We start from the raw sequence: 27567 nt of genomic DNA, 5'->3' as shown, positions 1-27567 counted from the left end.
CTGCCCCAGCCTGCACTGCTCATACAGAAGCTACGAGGAAGGTGGGAGAGCGCAAGGCAGGGGGAGCCGCGCGGCCCCGGCCTAGGAACAGGTAGAGTCCTCCGACAGCCAGGCGTGCTTTGCATTGGCGCCTCGCCTCCGGGACTTGATGTGCTAGCCTCCGGATGCTGAAATGATCCTGAGCCGGAGCGGTGCTCGGACGCTGGCTGATCCTGAGGCCGGGCGGATGCGGGGCCCCGGCTGGGGAGGCTAGGGGGCAGGCCCCGCCTGGCTATGGGCTGCCTGCAGAGCGTGGCGTGCAAGGCGCGGGTGCGCAGGGAAAACATCGTGGTGTACGACGTGTCGGCCTCCATCGAGCCGGGCGCCACCGCCATCGAGGAGACATCGCCCATCGTGCTGCGCTACCGAACGCCCTATTTCCGCGCCGCCGCTCGCGTCCTCATGCCGCCTATCCCGCGCCGTCACACCTGGGTGGTGGGTTGGATCCAGGCCTGCAACCACATGGAGTTCTACAACACCTACAGCAACCTGGGCATGTAAGTGGGGTGGGGGGAAAGTAGAGCAGCCACGGGAGCGAGCAAAGGGCGACGCCTTCGCTACGGTTGCCAGTCCGCCCCCAGCGACGAGAGTCATTCAGAGGGTACCATTTTGTCTCCATAGTAACCGATTCGCCACCAAAAAGCAGGCGGTCCCGCGGGAGAGAGCATGGCCTTGGCGATAGTAGATGCCCTTCATCTAGGCAGATGGTCTCCTCGCAAAGGACATCTGCAGACTCCTGCCTGCGCAAATAGTGCCTGTGCCCTCTAGCAAAGATGGCTGCTTTCCCCAGGTCAGGGGGAAGACTGGAGTCCTTTATGTGGCAGACAACAGACTTCCTTTGAGCACCAGTGCCCTTGTCTGCCTGCCGCTTTTTGCCAGGCTAACGGATGTGATGGAGGAGGGATTCTTCCAGGTGTTCTTGCTATTTGCCGTCCACAGCCTCAGACATCACTGGGGTTCGTGGATTGAGTGGCCAGGCTGCACTTTCTATGCACCATCTTCAATAAGCTTTCTTCACTACCACTTGTTGAGGGAGTGAATGAAACTATAGAAGGCTGCTCCTCTGTATTTTTCTGTATGTTTTATGTGCCGAGTAACACAAGGCACAGCTGATCCATGAATAAAATCATCCAAAACCATAGAAATACTACTACAGTCAAGAGCTCCCTGGGCATTTCAGCTAAATAAAAAGAAATATGGAACATTCATGAAAAAGTGGCTTGATCCTCTGTTGTTTATATACGTTGCTCTCCTCTTTGAACATCTGCAGCAACAGGAACATGGCTCCATAGTGGTGCTAATTTAAACAGTCAAGCAGGTGACTGATCTATCATCATAGTACTGGCTTCCATTTTTTCTTCTCCCCCAGAGAATTAATCCTGGACTGAGTGTTCTTATTGCTAGAATTACCAACTTGCATATTTCCCTTAAAAGTATAAAAGCGGCAACAAATGCGTTCCTCTCTTAGCACATCATTTAATTTTGCCCTGCACTTCATTTTTGTGTACTCAGGTTGCTTGGACTTTTGAGACAACCATACAATATTCCCCCATGCACCCAGAACCTTCTCTGTTATTAATAATAATAGTAGACATTTCTATAGCACTTTATTTTAGACCTTCTTAAGATATCTCTGTAAAAACAGTGTTGTTGAGATGAGCTTTACCAAGAATTTCCTGCCAGTGGTTCAGTCAGCTTTATACATTACAGTTTTCCACAACAAGCTTGTTAATTGTAGATAATATACATATGCATTTTAACATCTGTCTAGGAATCCAATAACGTATACTTCTGTCTGAAAACCCATTTAGCCTTGATTTTAAGACATATGTATCTTGTTACATGTATATCAATTATATACATGTGTGTATATCATTGTAGTAGTAAGCGATGAAAATTCCCTCAGCCAATATTGAAATATATTTTAATTACTTTACCTTTTAAAAAGTATATCCTGCTAAAATTATTTCAACACCCACCATAATAATCACCAAACCCAATATCAATTTATACAAACATTAGAACACATTAACATCAGCAGAGAAAAATATATTTAGAAAAACCCTGATTTCACAAAATATAAAATAAAATTATCTTTATCCTTGTGATAGTAAAGACTGAGTCAGCCTGATAGGCCTTGCAGAACCATTAACCATAATTTTTCTCAGAAAAAAACTTATTTCTTATCATTTATGGGGATCAATTATTTGGGAAAAGTTTGCTCCAAAATGTAACCAAGGCTTTTTGTAGCTTTTAAATTTAACATTAAATTGCCCTCTGAATTGACAACCATGCTTCCTAATGGATATTTTTTCCTAATGATTTATCTGCCTGGTCTTCATTGACATCCCTATAAAGAACATGGCCCTGTAGGTTAACATGAAGATAAATAAGGCATACAGTATATCCTCCATATATACAGTATATATGTAATCAGATTACCATTAGTTCCAGAAACATCTACAAAACTTAAACTTGTGAAAGATGTTTTAATGTCATGATTTCTTTCTGGGGTATTTGGCAGTGATGAGGGTAGGAATTAGAGTACCAAGTGTTAGTTACAAAATCATTGGATTAGTAGACAATTAGGTATATATTCATAAGAATGTAGTAGTATCTTGTGTTTGTGGGAACAAAGCCAAATTTGCAAAGCAAATACCAGCATTATTTCTGGTATCACATTGTTAGAGTTAAAGAACTCACATGTTTCCAGTTTTTCACAATTACCAGTGTTGTTGCTACTTATAAAGATACAGATATGATGGATAGATAAGATTACTTCTCAGTTTTGATCATCAAAGAGTTGTTTTTTTTTCCTGGTAGATGCAAAAATAAACTTCAGGGCTTTTTTCTAACGTATTTTTACATATTGCTGTGGTTCATTTTTTCATCCTGTATGTCCTTCTCCCATACCTGCGTTAGGGGAGTCAAGAAGGCATTCCAGTTGCCACATGAAATTCCCCTCGCACTATATCTGTTGACTCTTTAGCATTACTGACTTAGGACATTTTCACAGAGATAACAATTTCACCCCCAAACCATCAGAAACATTTTTGAACTGCCAATGAGTATTCTCTCCCTTACAATCCTCACTTCATACATTAACCTACCAGGACTTCCTCCATCACTCTGTCCTTACCCATATCTTTGCCTTACTACATTTGTTTTTCCAGTGAGGGGGAAAAAAACCCAGATCTCTACTCAATTTAAGCCCAATGAAATAGTGACAAGGCACCATGTCATCTTGTTTTCAGCAGCAGGAGAGTTAACTAGGTGAAGGCAGGATGAAGCCAAAGATCTTGCAAATGGGATATCATCTACCTTGTTGCTCAGGAGTTAACTAATCCCACTGAAGTGTTCCACAGCATTCCTTCTGCTCCACAGCAGAGACAGAAACTAATCAGCTGTAGAACAGAAGCCTCACAACGTTGTAGATAGAGGGGCAAGTGGAGGGGCCCTTAAAGGGCATACTCACCTTAGGAGTTGATTTTTTATTGTCTCATTTGTTATGGAGCTGGGCATTAGTGCAACCAGAGGAATTGAATATTTCTTTCTCTGCAAAGGTTTGGCTAACAATTGTTTTATTTTACTCCTGTTCTTTAAATTGCATATATTTGCTTTCACAATAGAACAATAGGCAATAAACCATTGAGTATTAATGGTGATTCATACTGAGGTGTTAAAGTTGTCTTGAGTTTGGGCACAGTTGCACTGGGTTTATATTTCTGATCCTAAGAATTGCTGAATAATGCTTGTTGTTAACTCTAATCCCAGGGCTGCATGTGGCCAGCATGTCAGGAGGGGGACTCAATGCCCTCTCTAACCTTGATTGCTAGAACTGGCAGGATAGTTTCCTGCAGGTATGAAATGCACTAAACCGTCAAACAGGCATATTACAATTTAAAAAGAAGTCCCAACACTTCCTCAAAACATTGCCCTTGCCCCCACAAAATGCTAAATGCCTTCTCAGTAGGCATTCTCCCAACCCCAAGTTATCAGACCTGCTGTCCTTTGAAAAAGAGCAGCAGGACCATCTGCTCTGGGTCATCTTAGTCTCCCTGAGCAGCATATTTAGACCACAAATTAAGAAGTAGTGCCGACATTCTCTTGTTTTCCTTATGCTTTCCTATTCCCTTTTTCTTCTGCCAGGCATCTGTCAAGGATAAGTGAAGCTGCTAAGGCTACAGGAGATAATGTTGGTCTGGAGCAGAAGGCTCAAATCACTATATTCCTGTGAGGAGCACACCCCTTACCCCCACATCTTCACAGTCTCTGAAGATATATCTCTGAACCACCAACAAAGGGAGGTGGTAGAAGAGGCTGGCAAGGCAGTTGGATGTGCACAGTTTCTTGAGACTTTGAGGTCTCCAGAGGCCTCCTTTTCAAAGAAGCCTAATGCATGAAATTAAAGTTCCAGGTGGGCTTGGGCTGAATGGGCACCTTAAGTCCCAGAGTTTCTGAGGGTTGTTTCTTGTTAGGTCTGTTTAGGACACAAGCTGAGGACAGAAGTGGAAACAGCAAAAGAAGCTGTGGAGAAACTGAAGCAGTGGCAGAGATGATAGAAGTCTTAGCTGATAGACATTGCTTCTGCTCTTTCCAAGTTGCTGCTGCAAAAGTAATTATATTAGGTGCAGTTTATCACCATTTTTTTAATCTCCACCCACAATTTACTCCCTGTTCAAAATCTTCAACCCCATCAGATCCATGTGCCAAAAACCCCTTTAATGCAATCTGTTACGGCTGTTTAATTAATTCATAGCCTTATTACTGTTGTTTTAAAGAACAGCCTCCAAATCTAATTTACTCTAACAGAAGTTGAGGAAAACTAGCCAGTTTATGAGAGAGCTCAGCTTCCTAAGCATGAGTGGATGATGTCACAGCTCTAGGTGAAAAAAAAAAAACAAGACTAAGTACCTGTGAGAGTTCAGTAAGTAGACCAAAGCAATCAACCTGTCCTTGCAGCCTGAATTTTTATAACCTTCCAAATAAACCTGGCCAAGGAATAGCAAGCAAGATAGAAAGCAGCAGAGACTATACTTTGCATGAATATCCTGGTATCCAAAAGTGGTAGTGTGCTTAGTGTAATGAACTTCTGGCAATCAGAAAAATAGTTAATTCATTAGAGTCCATAGTAGATACTTGAAAGAGGCTTGTGCACAAGGCTTCAAAGGGATGTGACCGTGGTATCCCAACACCAGGAAGAAAGCCCCCATCAGTCAAGGAGAATGAAAGTTTCAAGGAAGAAGGCAAAAATCAGGAGGGATCTGATAGCATCTTTTCCAACTAACCAGTTTTATTAAAAGGCTTAAGCTTTCGTAAACTGCTGCTCACTTCTAATGCACAGAGTGGCTTCACAGGTGAGGTGCTACTAAACTCCTTTTTGCTATCATAGACTAACACAGCTCTCCTCCTACAATAGCAAGGAAGAAGGGTGTCTCTCTGAGGAAAAGGGAACAAACAGTAAGTTGGTTATTTATTCATTAGAAATATTGGGGGGTGATTGGATAATATGATAGTACGACTGCTTGGTGCAAAGAGTGAAGATATCTAGATAAGATAGTAAATAGCCATAGGGAAGAGTTAGTGGCTATTTGCATGTTGACTTCAATAATGTTATAGAGTCCTGGAAACAAAATAGTGAAAGAGATTCAGTGTCAGTAAATCATAAAGTGATGTATACTAGGAGGGGCAGAAATTTGTGCATATGCTTATGAGCTCTGAGAAGGCAGTGATTGACTTTTTTTGTATATAATTTTTATTAAAGAATTTTTTAAAAGAATAAAAACAATACAGATTTTGAAAGGGAAAAGTAAGGAAAGTAAAGAAAAGTAATGTGAAAAAAAAAAGTACAAAGAAAGAGGTAGAGAAGAGAAAGAAAGAAAAGAAAGGAAGAGAAAAAAAAGTTATAAAGAAGCAGCTTCCACTCTTCTTAATAGCAGTTACAAGTACATTTATATTTTACCCTGTCTCTCTAAGGTTACAACATAATTTCCTTCTTTCCATAGTCTACCCTTTCTAATCATCAAACCCATAAATCACAAGCTCATTTTTTTTCTTTTTTCAGCAAAAAGTCCGTAAGGGTTTCTAGTCACTAATATATGTAGTTATTGTTGTTTCTCTAATCAAACAAGTCAAATTTGCCATCTCTGCTAATTCTATCATCTTCACCATCCATTCCTCCATTGTAGGTATTTCAGAGTTTTTCCATTTTTGTGCCTGTAATAATCTTGCAGGAGTTATCATATATAAAAACAACCTTCCATAATTCTCTTCTAATTGTCTATCCATTAGTCCCAACAAGAAGAGTTCTGGGTTCAGAAGGCAGTGATTGACTAAGAAAAGGATCTTAAGAATAGTTTGATAAAAACATTATAAATAGTTGTGCAGTAGCTGTGAAAGGGCAAATTCATGGTGGGGGTCATTAGAAAAGTATAAGAGGAAAAGGAAAGTCATGATGCCTATGATGGGATATTGCAGGGCTGGGGAAGATACAGAAAGAGGTGATCAAAGCTATCATGGAGTTGGAGCCATTCCTTTAAGGAAGATTTTTATATTTAGGAGCTTTTGTATTTAGAAGATGAGAAAATAGAGGTGCTACAACAGAGGTGTCAAGATAGTGATAGGGAGATAATTTCCTCCCTCGTTCATAATATTAAATCCAGAGACTTCCAATAAAGTTGCATGTTAGAAAATTCAGGAAAACAAAGGAATAAATAGCAATCACCATCAATTTGAAAGGCATTAAAAGGCCATTGAACTGATTCACAGATGATAAAGCTGTTAATGAATACTAGCTTTGATGGCTGTATATTACTTTTAATATTATAAACTTCTCAATGCCTGTTGTATTTAGAGTGGAGTGGAAGTGTTACACTCATCTGCTTCTGTGTTTCTAGCAGAAATTAGGGTGGCCTTTGATATAAATCCAGCGTATGAAGTTTTGAACTAATTTTTCTCTGCTCTCTTTAGCTGAATAACAGCTGAATAACAAACTAGCAAGTTATGATTTTGTTGTGATCATTTTACAAAAAGCAGGGTTTTCCAGGAATTGTTTAGTACCTGTTGCTACATCTTTCTTAGTATCTGTTTCTCTTTTGCTCTTTCCAGGTCAAGCTGGGAACTTCCAGACTTGAGAGAAGGACGTGTAAAAGCCATCAGTGACTCTGATGGAGTGAGCTACCCCTGGTATGGGAACACCACAGAAACAGTTACCTTGATTGGCCCCACCAATAAGGTTTCCAGGTTTTCAGTCAGTATGAATGACAATTTCTATCCTAGTGTGACATGGGCTGTCCCTGTGAGTGATAGCAATGTGCCACTATTGACTAGGATCAAACGGGACCAAAGTTTTACTACATGGTTAGTGGCCATGAATATGACCACTAAGGAAAAAATAATCTTGCAGACTATAAAATGGAGGATGAGAGTGGACATTGAAGTTGATCCCATGCAGCTCTTGGGCAAGCGAGCCCGCCTGGTGGGGAGAACTCAACAGGAACAGCCTAAGATTTTGAGCAGAATGGAACCCATTCCACCAAATGCACTAGTGAAACCCAACGCCAATGATGCCCAGGTCCTCATGTGGAGGCCTAAGAGAGGTCTGCCTTTGGTAGTGATACCACCCAAATAGAAGATGCATTTAAATGAACAGATGAGAACTTTTGCCACACTAGTATGGATATCTGAGCCAAAGAAGACCTTTCAGGTTCACCTGCCTTTTGTAACTGCAAGTGGGAAGAGGGCTTCTTCAATATAGTGTTACATGGCAATGGCCAATTATGTGCCACTGTAGAATAGTTGAATCTCTGGACTTTGGAAAAGAAATGTTATTCCACGCTTCAGGGGCATTCTCATGAAGAAGGAGGTTCTATCCTAACCTTGAAATACAATGGACATGAATATGATTTCCAGTGCCTGTGGCTAATGCTGCTTCCCAACCAATTAAATGTGATTATGAAGACTGTTCTTACAAGACATTCATGGATTCCTATTATGTCGCTTGTTTTCTGGTGAGATAGGACAGGAAGGGATGGCATATTACCACATTATAGCTATGCATTTTAATTGATAATCAAAATGATCAATCTGTTCATTGGAATGAAGAGAATGTTTACAAAAAGACAAACTGTCAGTTTAATTTCACCCATATAGAAAAAGCCGCTCTACCGACAAGGAACTATCCATAGTGCTGAATTTTGAAAATCAGGACCTTCATCCAATCATCTTCTTTCTGGGGCTAATTATTTGGATTAATGAAATTAAGACTTCTTGCATGTTTTTCAGTGTGTTTCGAGTAATTGTAATTGTAGGAGTTTTGCCATAGATTTTTACCAAGCTGTAGGTGAAATCCAAGGTAAATAACTGGCAACACCCTAAGTATTTAAGAAATGCTCTTGTTTTCATATACCATCTCTAACTCTGCTTTTTATACAAACTTAATGGACAGTTCAAAAGAATATCTGCACACAGCATGTTTTTTCTTTCTTTTTTTTCTTTTTGGAGGGGGGGAGAGATAATATTTGGGATAGAACCGATTCTGAAGATGTTCAGAAACTTAGGTGCAATCCAGCTCACTCTCAGCACTGTAAAGCAAGATGATCTCAACTGTTGTTAAATATGGGTACAAAGAGAGACTCTGGAAACCCAGGATGTCCCAAGCCTTGGCTGGGCTATCACACATTTGCCCATGAGTGTGGTGGGGAGAAAAGGGCATTCAGGGCAGGGCAACACCTATGGAATGAAACCATTACTTCGTAGTATGGGCAGATAAGGTTTTGCAAGGGTAGACATTATTCAAGGGCTACCATTTGAATAGTGGAGAACTTCCCAAAATATTTTTCCCATCTTAAATGTGGCTAGGGAAGGTATTTTATCTCCTCATATTTGAGAAGGAATATATGGTTTTAGATTAGATAATGAAAATGAGAAGTTAATGGGAGTTTTCCTTCTCTTCCACTTTTGTGAGAACTTGTTAGGGACATTGATTGGTCCCAACCCTATTTAATGTGACGATCATATCTAAAGAAAAAAATAGTAGTAGTTATGAATTTTAGCCCATAAGTTCTTCAAAGATGTGCTTTCAGTCTATTTCACTTTCTATATGATTGTTCTATGCAATTCCCTATTTTGGGAATCTTGAAGAAAGAACGTAAACAACTATAGTTCCAAGCTTTGCTTTTTCATCCTGTACTAACAGCTTTAAGAGCAAAGATGGTCCTATAGAAAGCTCCAAAATTTAAAGTCCACCCCCCCAAAAAAAAATCTTGTGCTTTTACCTTATATTTAACTTTCATATGTGGGATGTGTAGCTAAGAAATAGACAGTGGATGAAGTTTCATTAAATGAATACATATCAGGAATGTTTGGGGAATATATAAGAATGAGCAAACAGTATTGAAAAGTATCATTCTTTAAGTATGTAGGGATTAGATTTCCCAAAGAGAATTATGGATGGTCCTATGTGTTTTTTTATTTTCCATATCTAAATGTACAATGCTCTAAGTATCGGACTTCTGACTTTATTTATTTTAATTGGATATGAGAGATTTAGGTTATTCTTCTAAAATTTCAGCTGTTCTCTTGACAATGGACTCTTTTTATTTTTGCAATAATTCTAACCCGAATTCTATCTTTTGGGGAGAATCACCTCTCCAGTGCAGTACTTGGGACTATTTTTTAGCTATCGTTATTAAAAGCTTAAATGCAATTCCTCCCTCCTTTACATTAGTACTAGTTTTGACTGTCATTTTGATATTGATCTGCCCCACTATGAAATGCATAGCACAGGATGATCCCATTGTTGCCATGTTTCCCTGTAGAGTTTTTATTATCCTTCCTTCTACATTTACATGAGCCCTGTTATGTCATACTGGCAGAACTCTGAACATCAGTAAACTTTGTATAATCTCCAAGATTTATAAGAAATTACATATAAGGACTTTGAAATAACATCCACAAGTTCCTTCAGCATTTTGGGGTTTAATTTATATGGCCCCAGAGACATGAACTCATTCATAGTTCATATATAGCTTTGATCACCTTGCTTATACTAGGCTGCATGATCTTCCTTACACCGTTGGTTTCCTTGTTTCAGGTTGAACAACAACTTGTGGAAGAGGACAGAGGCAAAATAGGAGCAAGTAGTTCTGCATTCTCTAGAATAGAATAAAAGAATCACAGAATCAAAACGTGTTATTTAGGCCATCAGATCCAACTCCTTGATCAGTGCAAATTAAATAATCCTCAGGAGGTGGCAGTCCAGCCTCTGTTGAGCACATCAGAGAGAGATGTGTTCTGTCAGTATTTCATGATTTTTCTTAAACACTGATACCTTACCCCCCCCCTTTTATTTTCTTGTCTCTAATTTAGCAGAAGACCTATATTGTTTTTAACAACCCTTACAAATCCTGGCTTGTCTTGAGTTACATATTTAATTCTCTGTTGCACTTTTCACAAATTGTAAGGTTAGATTTCTTATACATTTCTCTAAATCTCATCAACAACTTTCTTTGCAACCAGACTAGATTCGTTAGATGTTCCATTTTTTCTCTTTATCTGAAATGGTCGTTATTATCCCTCTTTCAGTTTTCAGAATCTCTCATCTCATTTCCCCTTTCCCCCTTCCTTCAAAATGTCTAATTTTGAGATCTTGTCTAACTTTTTTTCTGATAGCAACTTTCCTAAATTTCAGAAACAGTTTACGCTAATTTCAATGTTCTGGTCCTGGCTATTACAAATTTCAAAATCACAGTTACCTTCCCCCAACATTACTGTTATTTTTACATCATAATATAGTTTACATCATAATATAGTTCTTCCCTATTGATCAAAATTAAATCCAGGAGAGCCAGTCCCTTTGTTCTTTCTTCCACCTTCTGAGAAATTAAATCATGTGTCTGAATATAATGGCAAATACTACTGAAAGTGCATGATGATTTTGACCAGCTCCACAGTGATCTTTGAACATCTACCATACAAGAAGGAATGGAATTAAATTTACAGTGTAGGATTTATCACTCTTGTAGAAAGAGCCAATACTGTTGAATCTCTCTCTTGTACTTTGTATTTTTCATTCTCCTTGAACATTCTTCCTTCTTGCTTTACTTCTGTAGATCCCTTTTACCTACATTTCTAACCTCGTCTGCCTGCCCAACTCAGAATAAATAGAGAATCATAGAACTGGAAAGTTCATTGAGGCCAACCTCTAATATACTGCAGACATCCAAATTAAATCCTCCCCGATGGATGGCTGTCTGGCCTCTGCCTGAACACATCCTATGAAATTGATTGCACTTGTTTTCTGAATAATCTATTAGGATTTCTTTTTCTAATACTTAATCAGAATTTGCCATCCCTTAAATTAAACTCACCACTTTGTGTTCTGCATTCTGGAATGCTTGAGAACAGGACTTGACCTTCATCTGTGTGGAATCTTCTCAGAGTATTTAAAGACTGCTATCATGTCCATTCTGCCCCACCCCATCCTATTTTTCTCAAGGCTGAACTTTGGAAACAATATTCCGATTGATGCAGCTTACCATTGCATTTGCCTTTTTAGCAGCTACATCACTCTGTTGACTCATATTCAGTTTACAGTACTGTAAACTATTATCTCAAGACTTCTCCCACAAGTGCTATTATCAAGTCAGATATCCCCCATCCTTATTTCTGCATTTCCTAACATGCCTGGAATAATCTCTCAGGCTCCAGAGTTAGCTCAATCTGATTGGCCAGTGCCCTGCAGAAGGGGATATATTTTAAGTTCAAACCTCAACAAGTAATGGTCTGCCCATAGCCAAATCTGTCTTTTGGGATCCCCGCGTATGAACTACTCCTCTCTAAGACAACTTGTCCCATGTGTATGTGCATTGCTTTTTGTTTTCTAAGTGAAGAACTTCACATTTATCCCAGATATATATCATTCTGTTACTTTCACCCAGTTCTCTAATCTGTCAAAACTATTTTGCATGTTATTTCTGTCTTTTACAGTATTAGGCGTCCCTTGGGTCATCTCTGGATTTGATAAGCATATCTTCTACATCTTCATCTATGACTAATAAAAATGTGAGGAGTTAGGGCCCAGGAAGGAACTTTGTAGTATTCTGCTCAATCTCATACCTTTATAAACCAAATTCCATACAAATCTTTCTATAGTCTTCTCAAGTACTGATTTCAGAGTGACTCAAATTCTCCAAATACTACTTTTTCTACTTTCTGACAATAGGATCAACACTGGCTCTCCTCCAGTCATCAGGTACTTGACCCTTTCTCCAGGATTTCTCAAAGATAATATGCATGAAGTTTTAGCCAGGCCATCAGGAAGTTCCTTCAGAACCTTAGGATATAATCCTAGCCCTGGAGATTTAAGTTCACTCAAAGAAAATAGAAGCATAATCAATGAATACCTATCATTCCCAAATTTCAGCTCTGTTTCATTCTGCTCTTGTTGTGGAACACATACCCTTCTGTACAAGAATCCCAAACCAAAGTAGAAGTTGAGGAGGTCTTTGTTATTTGTTAAGCATTTTCCTCATCACTGAGAAGCTAATTCTTGTCTCTTTTATTTTGAAGATTTAATTCCTTTGTAAACTTCAGCTCATACTGAATTTTAGCTTTCTTGACACTTCTACAATTCCAGACTATCTGTCTATACTTTCTTGGTGTCCAACCCCAGTAACATTTTTTTAAGCATTTGTTATCATTAGGAGGGTTTTTCTGTGTAGCTACACTGGCTTCTCTCACTGGTCTCCATTCCCCCACCCCAGATTTTTTTGCAGTTGTGCTTTGGGGCTCTCATTTTTAGGAACTCCCTTCCATCTTGTGCTTCACTTCCCAGTAGTTTCCTCAGCTGTGGGAATTTACTCATAATTATTCTGTGTATATTCATATGTACTTTCCTGAAGTTCAAGATTGACTACACACAGCTTTAGTTTTCTTTAAAATAAAGAACTCCAGCATTATATGGTCACTTACTCCAATCTTCCTGCTTTTTCTACTTTCTCAGTTAAATCTTCCATACTGATTAATATAGGCTGCATAGGCTGTTTGGTGGAACAATAATATAGCATGGTCAGGCTATTTTCTGGAACATCTTTCTTCCATTGTTTCTGTTCAACCCATCAGATCTGACAGTGAGGGCATGCTCCGGGCCCCCTCTGTTAAACAATGTTATCTTGTTGGAGCCACAAATTGTGTCTTCTCTGTGGCAGTGTCTGCCTTGTGAAACAGGATCCCCCTGAAGATCTGGATGACCCCAACTCTATTGGCCTTTTGTAAGGCTCTGAAGACCTGGCATTTGGGCCAGGAGGCTAAGTCAGCCCTGTCATTGGTGTATGTTTATAATTGGAAGGTGTCATTTACTTGGGGCACTATGGTTTATTGTTTTAATTGTTGGGTTTTAATCTTTGTATACCGCTGAGAGGCCACTGCTGTGAGATGGACAGCCATATAAATTATTTAAATAAATAAACAATATCAAGTCAAGAAAAACTGATCCACTTGTATCCTCCCCCACCCTTTGAAAGAGAAAGTTGTCAGTAAAACAAGTCAGGATTTTCCTGTCAGGAGACTATGCCTTTGTCTCAGATTTTATGCTGGTATAATTAAAGTCCACAACTACTTCATTCCTCTTTGAAACTTTTGAACTTATTTTTGCAAGGCACTTCTCTTTGGTTGGGCGGGCCATAAGTGGACACCAAAAACAATATTGCTTTTATTTGTATTTCCTCTTATTTTAACAGTTCTATTAAATTCATTCACTTGGATTTCTGACCAGGCATGGATACTTTTAACATACAGTGCAATCCTCTATCTCTTTATTACTTCTAATCCTTTTGAACAATGTTCCAAACATGGGTGTCATCCCACCAGGTTATAGAGTATCTCTTTTTCTACCCAAAGGCTGAAAATCTATTTCTTCTGTGTGGATCTAAAAGCTGTTTCTCACTTCTGGCAGTGCAGAATAACTTCTGTCTGCATCTGTTGCTTATTGTTGTCATTCTTGTCCATTTACCTTGATTGTCTTCTTATAGTAAGTTGCGTCTTCTATCAGCTCTTACAGTTTCCTTTGTTGAATTGGTAAATCTTTCTCATCAGCTGAAATGTGTCCACTTGCTGCTCCAATCCTTTGACTTTTCTTTCAAGGGCTTCCTAAAATCTCTTGTTATTCAGCAAGAAACAGTCATTCAGTTCCCACAACAGGCAGTCAGCAGCTCTGAGGACAAACTTGCTAGCAATCAGCAGCTATTCAGGAGATGGCCTTGTTACCCTTTACAGCTGACCATACTATCCTTCAGAACACAACTTATCTGAACCCTTCCCTCTTTTCCATTATGCTTCTTTTTGTTGAATTCCACTATCAAATTCCTGCTTGGTCTCTAGGTATTCTTCTTCTTTGGCACATCTTGATGGATCATACTTTGAACTTGTGGTTTGGATTCAGTGGGCTGCTAACCTGCATGGCAGATTCTGTCATCCTAACTGTTGTTTCACCCAAATGAACTGAAGTTACCAGTGACCATGTCCTCAGAAAGTATATGGGATTGGGTTACAGAATGAAAATCCACTATTTTCTTCCATATGTGGAATTGGGTTTAAAGTTCTTCCAAAGCTTGACTCCCCTTTGCACACGGCTATCACATCTGTGCCTCTGCAGTACAAGTTCTAGCTTCCAGCGGAGAAGTTGTTTTCTTCTTGTTTGGGTTTTCTTCCCAAACCCTTCCCTTGTAGGAGAAAAATAAATCAATAGTTTCTGAGCAGCTTTACATGTGGGTTCAGTAGATAGCACCCCTGGACTTTGACTTTCAAGATATTTCCTACTATCCATCATGTGTAGTGACATTCTAGTGGGAGAATCATTTACTCTTCTTGTTGTCTGTGTATTAATATAGAAAAGCAGCCCTGCCAAACTGTAATTTATGTAGTTCCACACCCAATTCTATATTTGTGTTAATGTGCTATATCAGGAAAATGAGCACTCATTGTGCTCTGGATTGTAACATTAACTGATTTAAATTGTAGGTTATATTTATTCCACCTGATTATTTGATTTATGTTTTTACATAGAATCTTTTTCATTTGCACTGAGCTAGCTTCTCTATACAATGTATGCTGGGGGTTTATACTGAATCAAGCAGCTACTGATAAAGGGGTGGGGGCTTTCCACATGCTTTATTTATTTTAAGTGTCCACCTTGTGTACTCCCCCTGTGCAATATGGCTTAAGAGTGGAAAATAACTTCTGCTAAGGGAAGAAGTAAAGAAAAAAAAATCAATACATCATTTTTTTCATAGAACTCTTCGGTACTTCATTTTGATCTTTTTTCTCTTTATAGTATTTTACTTTTGGCACCTATTGTCAGATACATTAATAGGTACAGGGGCCCTTGCAAGTCACTCTGTAGAGAAGAATAAGCAGTCTGCCATTTGGGGAAAAAAAGGGAAGAAATGATGAGAGCTGGTTTTGCAGAGTGCCTTAAAACAACAGTGACTCTAAACTGGGATGGTTAAAATGTTGTCTTTACCTCTGGCTTTTACAAAGGCTTAATATTGCATTCCACTTCTCTGGGATTTTAAGAAATTGTTAAATACATCATGTATTCCAAACAAAAGACCATTTCCTTTATTTTAGAAAATGGGATAGTTTTAAACCTCTACTTTGATGAGCCTCTGACATATTTTATATGTCATATAAATGACATATATAAATATGATAAAAAATAAAAATATTTTAGACAGGACAAACTGGAAAAGACCAAAATCTTGGTGTAATCAGTTGAAAATCTGATCATATTACAGAACTTCTAATGTCTTTTCCAATTCTTCACAACATTTTTATTTGATCCTTCGCAATTGTTGCTTGTGAAGCTCTAATTCAAAAACTTTAGCATGATGTCAACTGTACTGAACTATGGAAAAAAGTGAAACCACTATTGCCCTTTAATTATTGTTGTTGTCTCTTTAATTTCAAGTTTATCAGTTTTTTTGTTTTTTAAGTTGTAAATGCACAAAATGCTGGGTAACGTTCTGAGTTTAAACTTGCGAAACTTTCCACCCGTAAAACCTTCAACCTTTTAAAAAATGCAGAAAATCAACTTTTCACAAAATAGCAAGCTTGTGGTAGAAGGAGGAGAGATTCTTAAAGAGGTGGCAAAACACTTGTGATATAACATCACTTCACAGAGGACAAATTTATACTTTCTCTTCAGTCATGGTATGATGAAATGACTGCCTTTTTTGCCCTGGTTTCAGTAACAAAGGCTGGGTTATCCTGGAGAAGGATTACTTAATTTTAGATTGTTGTAATATATTTCTAATGTTCAAACTGAAGTATAACTTTGGGGTTTTGTTTTAGCCTTGCCTCACTCAATTTTGTTTTCTAAAAAAAAATCACCAAATTTACACAGTAGCAGGTAACTTCTGCTTCCTGTGTCATTTTCTAATTCAGCCATAGCTGCAAAAAATCTCATTCCGGGGAGAATTGCGGTGATGGCTCTATGAGTATAGCTTTTTTTTTCAGTTTGCACAATTCATTATTTATCCAATTTTGAGTGGCTTGCAGATAAAAAGAAAAACAGTACATATACATATGAACAAGAAGAGCACCTGGCTGCTGGAAGATCAGTATACGCAGCCATAAGGCAAACATAACTAAGGGAGCTCCACAGCCACATCATCCGAAGGCAGGCCTTTAACAATAAAGGAAAATGATACTCTTGAACCTGATCTTTCAAACAAGTGCAAGTGAAATAAAGGTAACAGTGTATTATAGCTACCTCAGTACTAGGCCATGTTACACATTTCATTTCCTCGAGTTACGGTGTGCCCCCCCCATGTGCTCAATATCCCAACCACTTTTAGAGCAATGCACAGCTGGCCTGGGTTCATCTGCTTGCTTACCTGCAGAAAAAGAGCCTGGAAATTCATTCAGTTGAGAATATTGATACACCAGCAGAACTCTTGTTGCAGCTTTTGTTTATTCTTTTCCACTACTGAATAATGGAAAAAGAAATATTTCTTCACTGATAGTTTCTTTGTGGGGGAGGCCACAGTTTTATGTTCCTAGGAAGTGTAATGTTGATTGGTGATGGGCAATAGAGATATAATGACACTTGCTTTTCACCCCTCCAACATGATTCCTTTCATCTCCTCCTCCCGTTCACATTTTGCTTTCATCATTTGTAGTCATCCATATACTTACTGAACAGAATCAATTCCCAAGCTATCACACCACCAGTTCATAGTTGTACCGCCCAGATACCCTGTGTGCCTCTTTTCTAGTTGTTTTGTCCCATTGTAATTGGGGAGGGCATCTGTGCACTTTGCTTCACGTTGCTATAAAGCATCCATACCATTTTGAAAAAATAACACACAAAATATACACCTGGAATTAGATCAATTGTAGAATATAGAAAGCCCAAGTCCTTTAAGTGGACTTGCATAAAGAATGTAAGAACAAGGGAAGGGGAGGTTGGGAGAGTGTGGTGGTAGGTGGATGATATGCAGGCAAAAGCAGTAACTTTCCTTTAGCAAACTCTTTAAATCTGAAGGGGCTTTTCTCAGGTTTAGCTTAGCTCCTTTCTACATAATTTGAATGCTCAAGGCAGCAAATTAAGCCAATCACTTAAATACTGTGTAATTCCATATAAAAATCTACTGGATAGTGATGCTACTGCTTTTGAGGCTGGCATTGATTACTTGTTTGGAGTTCTTTATTTACATGAAAATTCAAAATATTGCTTAATCAGTAATATAAAGCTAAAGTTCATGCATGGTTGGGTACAAATTAAGCATTGTACTCAAGACATTCTGCTCTTTAAAATAAACCATCCTTCACTATAATAAAAAAACAAGTGCATTTGTACAAAAAATGTACAGTTAAAAAATTTCAGTATGCACATGGTACCAGTTTGGAGGCTCTGAGCCAAGTTTGAATAGAATAAGTAGAAAATTATTAAATAAGCAAAACCATGCATCCAAAAAAGTGACATTCTTCCATTTCTTTAACATTAGTGGCACTGTCTTTTCTTGATGTTGCATTTAGCACCATATATTTGTATAAAAAATTTTCTAATTCTAATAGATATGAACCTGTTGCTTATTGAATGTATCCAAGCACAAAGTTAGCAATATCCTTTCTGAATATAAATGCCACTTCATTCCTTTGTATTCTTGAGTGCAGATCCCGTTACTTACTCATTTCTACCTTTTGCACAAGATAGACATATTGCACCATTGTTGCTGATACCATGTGCCTACAGAAAGATTTGAACTATCAACACATCAAAAGCACTCTCCTGGAGATGGACTTCCAGGTGAGGAATGGCAAGCTAGCACGTCTCTGAATGAGCGGAGACAATGTCGCAGCCATGACCGAAGGACCAGCGAGTAGATTGGTCCCACGGAAATTCTCCAGATAAGCAGAGGATGGGAGATTGCCCACTTGTGCTTTGGACGGCTGCTCCTCACAAGGAGACTGCAGGATAGTGGTTTTCCATGGGTTTGAGCGCCAGGAGACAAAGAGAAGCCATCATGTTCTCAGCTGCAGCACAGCCTTTTAAAGGACACTGGGTTTGCTAACCTCACTTTGTAATCACTTTTGGGAATTACTTATTTAACTATCTTAAGGCAATAGAGATCTTCAAAAGGACAAGCTTGCAAAGCCACCTGGTGAGTTTACCTTCGTTCCAGAATAAAAGAAAAATTAACTATAAGCTTCAAAATTTAAAGAATTGGAAATAAACAGCAAAAAAGCTAAATAAGACTTCAATCTTATTTAGAAAGTTATAAATGAATTAAGGGACCACATGAATTTAGAATGTTAGGACTTTTGCTGTAAGATTTTGGAAATAATATAAACAAACAGCATCTGTGTGGGAACTAAACTGTTTAGTCTACCTTAAGTCGTAACAGAAATTCGAGACTTTACAATTTCAGAAATTAGACACTAGAGTGGACTAAACATTCCAGGCATAACCAGATCAGGAGCTACAAAACCAGATCAGGAGCTACAAACAGACTCTAGTGTCTTTTTACATAAATTAACTATCTCAGAACAAGAGATGATGCAAAAGTATGCTTCCATCTTTTTACAAATGATACACAAGAACCCCAGAGGTCAACTTAATTTATACAATCCATCATAAAGAAGAATCATGTCACAGTTGCTTTATCACATTCTGTTCTTGGAAGCCTAACTTGTGCTCTCTTTAAAGCATTTATTACCCTGTGATTCATCACTTTGTTTCAGAAACAAGAAAACACCCATGTTTTTCACTTTAGATTATTTAAATCCATCTAATATCTTTCTTGCTTTCTCAGTCAGGCATTTTTCCCATTATGCATGTCTTTGATTACAATGGAAAACAAGACATACAAAATTTCTGTTCACATTCATACAAGTAACAGTAGTTCAGTGATACTGGCTGTATTCATGCAACACACTGAGCCACAAACTAGTCAACCTCACTTTATCCCAGCATCTTGTGCAAACTTAAATTCTTGTAGTTAGTTCATGAGTTGAATAAATAATGTGTAAGCATGTTGTGTAAACACAATCAAGATGAGTTCATCCCCAAGACTTGCAGAATTCAGTGACAGGTTTGATACAATACAGTTTTCATACTGTACTGAATGTATTAAGTGTACATTTAAGGACTATAGCCTTATTTTCCCTTAATTTCTGACCCTGTTATCTGTTGTTGACAGTGGCATAAAAAAAGGGATACGAAAACTCCAGAAAAGGGTGATTACAGAGACAAAAGCCTCAGTTTTCAGCACCAGTTTTTCTCTTGCATACGTAATTCATTCATTAGCTCCCTGGTATGATCATTGTCTTGAAGATTGTTATACGGTGAAAAGCAAAAATAATTTTTATCAGTGATATAAATTAAGGGTTCAAAAAATAAGAGTCAAAGGGGATGGGAAGATGAATCATTCTGATTTGCTGCTCCTCAGGATGAAAAAAATAAACTCCTATGTTTCACATTATAGTTGTGCTATGTGAGAGAAAGAACTTCTATTTCAAAGATACAAAGAAATGCCTGAATATTTTTTAATATTTAGAAAATGAAATATTCTGTAGGATTCTGGTTCATAAAAGCGAATTGAGCAAAGACTGATCATAACAATGGAGAAATAAATATATACAAGAAACCTTGCTTTATGCAAATTTGCTATTATACAATGGATCATTTTGTCCAAGAATTCCCTTTATGTGAAAAAAAAAAAGAGATTTGCGCCACCCTTTCATATACGCATCATTTGAAACACCCGCTTTTCAAAGATCCATGCATGGAGCTAAATTGGTGTGCCCCATGTCATGGAAAACTGAGAAGAGCAGAGTACAAGAGTACAACAATGAGGAGAAAATAGCTATCCATTTATTCAATGATCTCTGGATTCTAACTTTACAAGAAAGAGGAAACCGAAACAATGGGAAAGCAAATATTTATATAGAAGTTGAGGGCTAAAGGGGGGAAATCCTAGGGATTTGACTTGTCGGCAACTTTTGGGGAAGGTAGGCAAATCCTTGTTGGTGTAGTTGGGGTGATTTCTATTATTAGGCAAAATAATAGAAAAAGAAATTGCCTTTTCAGGAGCAGCAGCACATCTAGGGAAGTCTATTGCTACGGAGATGGAACATTGGAAGATCCCTGATAGGATTGGGCAAAGAGAAGAACTGTGTTTGACCCTGGTCACATCCAAAAAACAGGGAGAGTGGGTCTGCAGCCTCCAATTTTTCTCTAGCACTCTGTTCCATCTGGAAACACAAGTCAGGGGTGGTGTCAGGCAAAATCTGAAAAAATAGCATTCTGGATGGGCAAAAAAAGTATTGTTAGTGATTGTGTTTTTGTCTCCTGGGATTGGAATGTTAAGCCATGCCATCTTTTGATTTCCTGTCTGGGTCAAGACAGCATGTCTCTCCCATTACTGGCTTACCCTTTGTGGGTGGGGGTAATCTGGGTGTTTTGGAGCCAAGCAGCAGAGGAGGATAACAAGGAGCATACAACCCATCCCTCAGTATATATTGAGGAACCACTGCAATCTTACCCATCAAACACTTGTCTGGCATTTCTACTGGTGATTGGAGGTATATTTGTACTAGTAAAATATCTGATTACCTGCCTGCCTGCCCAAGGCAACTTCCACAACCCTAACCCCTTTTTATTTTACTTTGATTCAGAACTGATAGATAGCACTGCTGCTTGCTAAATACATGCACACATTAGATAGAGCCCTTTCTTTTTCTCTTCCTGTTTTAAAAAGAAGCTTGCCTTTAAGGTTTCTCTCCTGCCCTCTCTGTTCAGGGTTATGTAGGCGTGTTTTCCCCTTAAAAGTCTCCAGTGAACAAGCCATGGCTGAGAAGGCTAGGCTAGGCCAGTTAGAGGGTAGGTTTGCTGGTTGAGAGAGGAGGAGGATGACTGCTGTAAAGAGCCTTCATTTTAGCAAGAGATCCATCCCTCAAAGCCCCCAATTCATGTAGGGCGGTGTACAACAAGGGGTGGAAATCTACATAGGTTGCCCTTGAAGAGTATCCAGAAACTTCAGCTGGTGCAAAATGCAGCAGTACAAGCAGTTATGTGTGTTTCTAGTAGAACACGTTACACCTCTGCTTCGCGAGCTGCACTGGTTACCAGTTTGTTTCTGGGTCCAATTCAAGGTGCTGGTGTTGAACTTTAAAGCCCTTCATGGCATGGGGCTGGGCTATCTGAGGGACTTCCTCTCCCCGATTTCATCTGCCTGTCCTACCAGATCCAGCAGAGAGGGCATGTTACGGGTTCTGTCGCCTAGGGAGCTACATTTGGCAGGCCCCAGGTGGCTGGCTTTTTCTACTGTGGCACCTGCGCTGTGGAATCTTCTCCCCCCTGAGGTGAGATTGGCCTCATCATCGTTGAGCTTCTGGAGGTCTCTAAAGACTTGGTTATGCCAGTAGGCCTGGGGACCCCAGGGGACAGGGGAATTAGTGAGGTGGCTCCCTTGTTTGTAACATCCTTTTATTCAGGTTTTTAAAAAAATATTTGTAATGTATTTGACCATTTTAGCTTTGTTGTACACCGCCCAGAGTGGCCTGTGGTGAGATGGGTGGCTATATAAATTGTTTAAATAAATAAATAAATAAATACTCAGATTAATGTTGGTTGCAGAGTCAGCCAGATGTTTAGACTGGATTTGGTACTTCTATCCACCTATCGAGTCCTTCCCAAGGACCTGGGATAGGCAGATGTGGTTGTGTGATGATGTTAAAGGTATCACCACAGGATGTGTCAGGATCTACGCAAACCAGAACCTTCAATTATTTTTACTTTGCTTTTATTGCTAACCATACTTTTGCTTTTATTGCTAACCATAGATCAATAGTGGAATACTGGGAATGTTATTCTAACCGTTTGCTTGACCTGCCATAAAAAGGGGGGGAAGAGGAGGCCAGGTGCCGTTATCTCTATCTTGAACCAGACATCCAAGGCCAGGAGGTGTGAGAACTGGAGCAAGGCATGAAGAGCTGCAAGCGGGAATAGAAACCTAGAAGGGGGGGAAGTTGGGCTTAAAAAGACAAGGCTTTGCTATGTTGAATCAGACTCAACAAACTATGATGCTGTATGCTTCTCCTGAATAAAGAAATCTCTGATGGAGCTTTTGGTCTCCAGAGGATTTACTGAATTTTGGGATTGAGTGTGCAGACTCTGACATTTTGTTGAGACCTCGTCATCTACAAAAATGGATCAGTGGGAAAAGAACAAGAGGCAAGCGTCGAGGCCAACAAACCTGCTCACAAACCCAAGGCTGAACCGGAGGAGGAGGAAGACGACTCCGATGACGATGAGTCGGTGAGTGTTACCACCCTTAAAGTGACTATTTCAGCGCTCAGAACAGAATACAAAGCCATTTGTCATACAGGCCGATGCCTCGGACGTAGCAATTGGTGCTGTTCTGCTTCAGAAAGATGAAGAGGGTGTACTCAAACCCTGTGCTTATATTTCTCGCAAACTTACACAGAAAGAAGGTGGCTTGTTTGGGAAAAGGAGGCTTTTGCAGTACGCTGGGCCCTTATGACCTGGAGGCATCTCCTTGAGGGGGAGCCCAGCCTTTTGAGGTGCGGACAGACCACAAGAATTTGGAATCTCTCACAACTCCAAGGAAGTTATCTCCTAAACAAGTACGCTGGGCCCAATTCTTCAGTCGATTTAACTTCACTTTAAAATTCATACCTGGAGGAAAAAAATTTTTAGCTGATGCATTATCAAGGTTGCCTCAGCATAACAGCCAAAGGGAACAGGTGGTTGCCCCGGTAATCCCTAAAGCACCACCTCAGACAGAATCTGGCCCTAACCAGGTCCCAAGCAAAACTGCAAAAACAAAAACCTACCAATGAACTGCTCCAAAAAATAAATGCTGCTTTGGATTCTGATGAATGGTTCCAGGATAATAAAAATACTCTAACCCATGAAGACCAAGCTTGGTGGATGGGAGACAAGCTTTATGTTCCACTTTCATTTCGTAAACAAATCCTAGAAAGGGGACATGATGATAAAACCTCGGGACATTTTGGATTTATAAAAACCTTACACCTCTTGCGTAGACAATTTTGGTGGCCAACCATGAGAAAGGACATTTCTGACTATGTTTCTACCTGTCCTGTATGTGCAATGTCAAAGAAAAGAGGGGGGAAACCTATAGGCCTTCTTCAATCTGTAGCATCTCCAAAAAAACCTTGGGAGGAAGTTTCTATGGACTTTTTTGTGGATTTACCTCTAAGTAATCACAACACAGTAATTTGGGTTGTCGTGGATCTGTTTTCTAAACAAGCACATTTTGTTCCATGTTCATCAATTCCAAATGCTAAAAAATTAGCTAAACTGTTCATTGCACATGTCTACCGCCTCAATGGCGCCCCCAGGCGGGTGATTTCAGATCACGGGCCACAGTTCACCTCCAAATTTTGGAGGGAATTTCTTACATTACTTGGATCTACTCAAGCTTTGAGTTCCAGTTTTCATCCGGAGACGGACGGATCTACGGAGAAAATTAACTCCTTATTGGAACAATATTTAAGATGCTTCACTAATCATCAACAGGATGATTGGTCTGAGCTCCTTCCTTTCGCTGAAGTAGCTTATAACAACACAGTGCATCAAAGCACTGGATTTACACCATACAAAATAGCCTCTGGCCAAGACTTCCCGCCTTTTCCAGAATTACCACTTAAAACTCTCCCTGAACTCTCAAAAGACGAATGGATAAATAACATTACAAGTCTGTGGCCACTAATTGGGAAATCTCTAGAAAAAGCAAAAAGCCAGCATAAAAAATTCGCTGATAGAAAGCGCACTGCAAACCCCTCTTGGAAGGTAGGCAACCTAGTCTGGCTTTCTACAAAGAATTTAAAATCTTCCCAGCCATCTAAGAAACTTGCTCCAAAATATGTGGGACCTTTCCCAATTGAGAAAGTTATAAACCCTGTGGCATTTAAATTATCACTGCCAAAACATTATAGAAACATTCATCCTGTTTTCCATGCAAATTTACTAAAACCATTCAAGCAATCTGAAACTTGGCATCCCGAAACAACTCCACCAACACCCATCATGATTGAAGGACAAAGTCACTTCGAAGTAAAAGACATCTTGGACTCTAGAAAACATAAAGGCAAACTCCAGTACTTGATTCAATGGAAACATTTTCCCAAAACCCATCACGAATGGGTAGACAGTATTAATGTTAAAGCCCCTAAACTACTTGCTCGCTTTCACTCAAAATACCTTGACAAGCCTAAGTAACCATATTAATGATCATTGTAATATTTCTATCTTCTTTTTCAGATTTTCTTCCGAATGTAGGAACATTCGTTCTGTTGGAGGGCGGCATGTCAGGATCTACGCAAACCAGAACCTTCAATTATTTTTACTTTGCTTTTATTGCTAACCATACTTTTGCTTTTATTGCTAACCATAGATCAATAGTGGAATACTGGGAATGTTATTCTAACCGTTTGCTTGACCTGCCATAAAAAGAGGGGGAAGAGGAGGCCAGGTGCCGTTATCTCTATCTTGAACCAGACATCCAAGGCCAGGAGGTGTGAGAACCGGAGCAAGGCACGAAGAGCTGCAAGCGGGAATAGAAACCTAGAAGGGGGGGAAGTTGGGCTTAAAAAGACAAGGCTTTGCTATGTTGAATCAGACTCAACAAACTATGATGCTGTATGCTTCTCCTGAATAAAGAAATCTCTGATGGAACTTTTGGTCTCCAGAGGATTTACTGAATTTTGGGATTGAGTGTGCAGACTCTGACAGGATGTAAGCTGTTCCAAATAAAGCTGCCTTTGCAATTGACTGATGGTGATTTTGTCAGTGCCGATGGTCTTCAAATGGTACTCCAGATGTTTTGGAATTGTACCCAAGGTGCCTATTACTCTTGGTACTATCTTTGCTTTCTTTTGCCATAGTTGTTCTATTTCTATTTGCAGGTCTTTTTTTGGTGTGGGGGGGTGATTTTCTCCAGTTCTTTCTATTCTATTCTGCTGTCTCCAGGTATTGCAATGTCCACTATCCAGACCTTTTTGTCTGTCTTATCAACAATTGTTAAGTCTCAAGTGTTATGTTGCAGGTGCTTGTCTGTTTGAATTCTAAAGTCCCATAGCACTTTAGCTTCTTCATTTTCTATTACTGTGTCTGTTTTGTGGCCCCACCAGTTCTTGCTTGCAGGCAAATAGTATTTCTTGCAGATATTCCAATGCACCATTGTTGCTACTTCATCATGTCATTGTTTGTAGTCACTCTGTGCAATCTTCTTGCAGCAGCTAACTGGGTAGTCCACCGTTTCTTAAGCTTCTTTGCTGAGGGAGCATTTGCTGTCTATTGCTGTCTTCTCACTTCTGGCTTTGTATACATTTGTTGTTAAGGCTTTGTCTTGTGCAGCCAGAATTAGCCCCTCTCTCTCTTTCTTCAACTTTCCTGCTCTTAGCCATTGCCAGGTCTTGTTGTTATCTGCTCTGCCTGCTAGTTGTGTGTGTGTGTGTGTGTGTGTGTGTGTACTGGCCATGTAATACTTTGCCTTGCTATGTCTCTTCTATTCTTCATTTAGTCTTTCTTGTAGGCCAGTTTGGTCTCTTCAGTATTCAGTAAGCCTTCATGGTGTACTCGCTTCAGTGTATCTTCTTCGCTGTTCTTCAGATATTCTTCTAATCCCTTTTTTCTTCCTCAACTGTCTGGGACACTTGCAACATTCCATGCCCACCTATGCTCCTTGGTAAGTAGAGTCTGTCAACGTCACTGCGTGGATGAAGGGCATGACTCATTGTCATTATTTTTCTGGTCTTCCTATCTAGGGCTTTTAGTTCAGCTAGAATCCAGTCAACTATTCCAGCTGTATATCTAATGACTGGAATTGCCCAGGTGTTAATTGCCTTGATGGTATTTCCTCCACCGAGTTTGGACTTTTAGATCTTCTTCACTCTTCTGATGTATTCACTACTAACCTTCTTCTTGACTTGAATGTGCTTGATGTTGTCAGCTTGAAGGATGTCCAAGTACTTGTGGTGACCATCCAGACTTTTGATTTTATTTCCATAGGGCATCTTGATTCCTTCCTTGATTCACTATTTTCCCCCTGTTGATGATAAGGGTGGCACATTTGTCCAGTTGAAACTCCAGTGCAATATCTTGGCTGTATATTTGGACCATGTTGAGCAGTGATTCTAATTTAGGTGGTGTTTTTCCATACAGCTTCAGATCATCCATGTAAAGGAGGTGGGATAGCCTGGCATATGTTTCTGATATTTGATAGCCATAACCTGACTTCCATAGCCTGAAGAATACTTCTTCAGTATTCTTGACAGAGGAATCAATACAATGACAAACAGTAGTGGTGATAGTCTCCTTGAAAGATTCCACTCTTTATATTAACCTCTCCCAGTCTATCACCATTGACCAGCAACTGTGTCTTCCATTGTGCCATTGATCTTTGCACAAAGCTTCTGATGTTTCTACTGACTCTTGTTATTTCTAGGCACTTGATTATCCAGCCATGTGGCAGGGAGTTGAATGCCTTGTCATCAATCCAAGCTACATTCAAGTTGGACTTCCTTGTCTTACAGTTTTCCATAATCATCTTGTCAATTAGGAGCTGATCTTTTGTCCTTCTGCTGTTTGGGCAGTTTCCTTTCTGCTCAGATGGAAAGAGCTTGTTTTCAATTAGATGCTGTTGGACTGCATCAGCTACCGTACTAGTTAGCAATTTGAAAGTTGTTGATAAGCAGGTAATTGGCCTGTAGTTGCTTGGTGCTGCCCCTTTTGCTGGATCTTTCATTATCAGGTAGGTTTTTCCAGATATTAACCAGCCTTCAATTTCACCTCCTTGTAGTATGTTGTTAAACTGCTTGGCAATGAGTGGGTGCAGAGCAGTCAGATGTTTCAACCAAAAACCATGCAGTTCATCTTCACCTGGTGCTGACCAATTCTTGATCTTCCTTGCCCTTTTCTCTACCATTTCTGCTGTTGTAATAAAAAAGAAGCTGAAATGAACTTGTAATCTTTCA

The 27567-nt window shown here is 39.5% G+C and overlaps 1 protein-coding gene across 1 annotated transcript; it reads left to right on the top strand.

Moving 5' to 3' along the window:
* Window positions 1-273: 273 nt before the first annotated feature.
* FAM78B (family with sequence similarity 78 member B) lies at window positions 274-15959 on the top strand. The gene is made up of 2 exons (XM_007441661.2): window positions 274-536; window positions 7147-15959. Exons 1-2 carry the CDS (start codon window positions 274-276, stop codon window positions 7667-7669), a joined length of 786 nt encoding a protein of 261 aa, XP_007441723.1. The 3' UTR covers window positions 7670-15959.
* The last annotated feature ends 11608 nt before the right edge of the window (window positions 15960-27567 follow it).

Source organism: Python bivittatus, unplaced genomic scaffold (assembly GCF_059951505.1).
Source record: "Python bivittatus isolate LINGU-HERP-01145 unplaced genomic scaffold, Pbiv_v1 ctg000700_np1212, whole genome shotgun sequence".
In the NCBI taxonomy this organism is placed as follows: domain Eukaryota; kingdom Metazoa; phylum Chordata; class Lepidosauria; order Squamata; family Pythonidae; genus Python; species Python bivittatus.
This window is presented reverse-complemented; position numbering and strand designations above follow the sequence as displayed.

Excerpts from the sequence above, each read along its gene's own strand:
- FAM78B (XM_007441661.2), top strand. The coding sequence starts at position 274 with ATGGGCTGCCTGCAGAGCGTGGCGTGCAAGGCGCGGGTGCGCAGGGAA. Across the intron at positions 537-7,146 it reads ACCTACAGCAACCTGGGCAT|GTCAAGCTGGGAACTTCCAG; the intron begins GTAAGTGGGGTG and ends TGCTCTTTCCAG.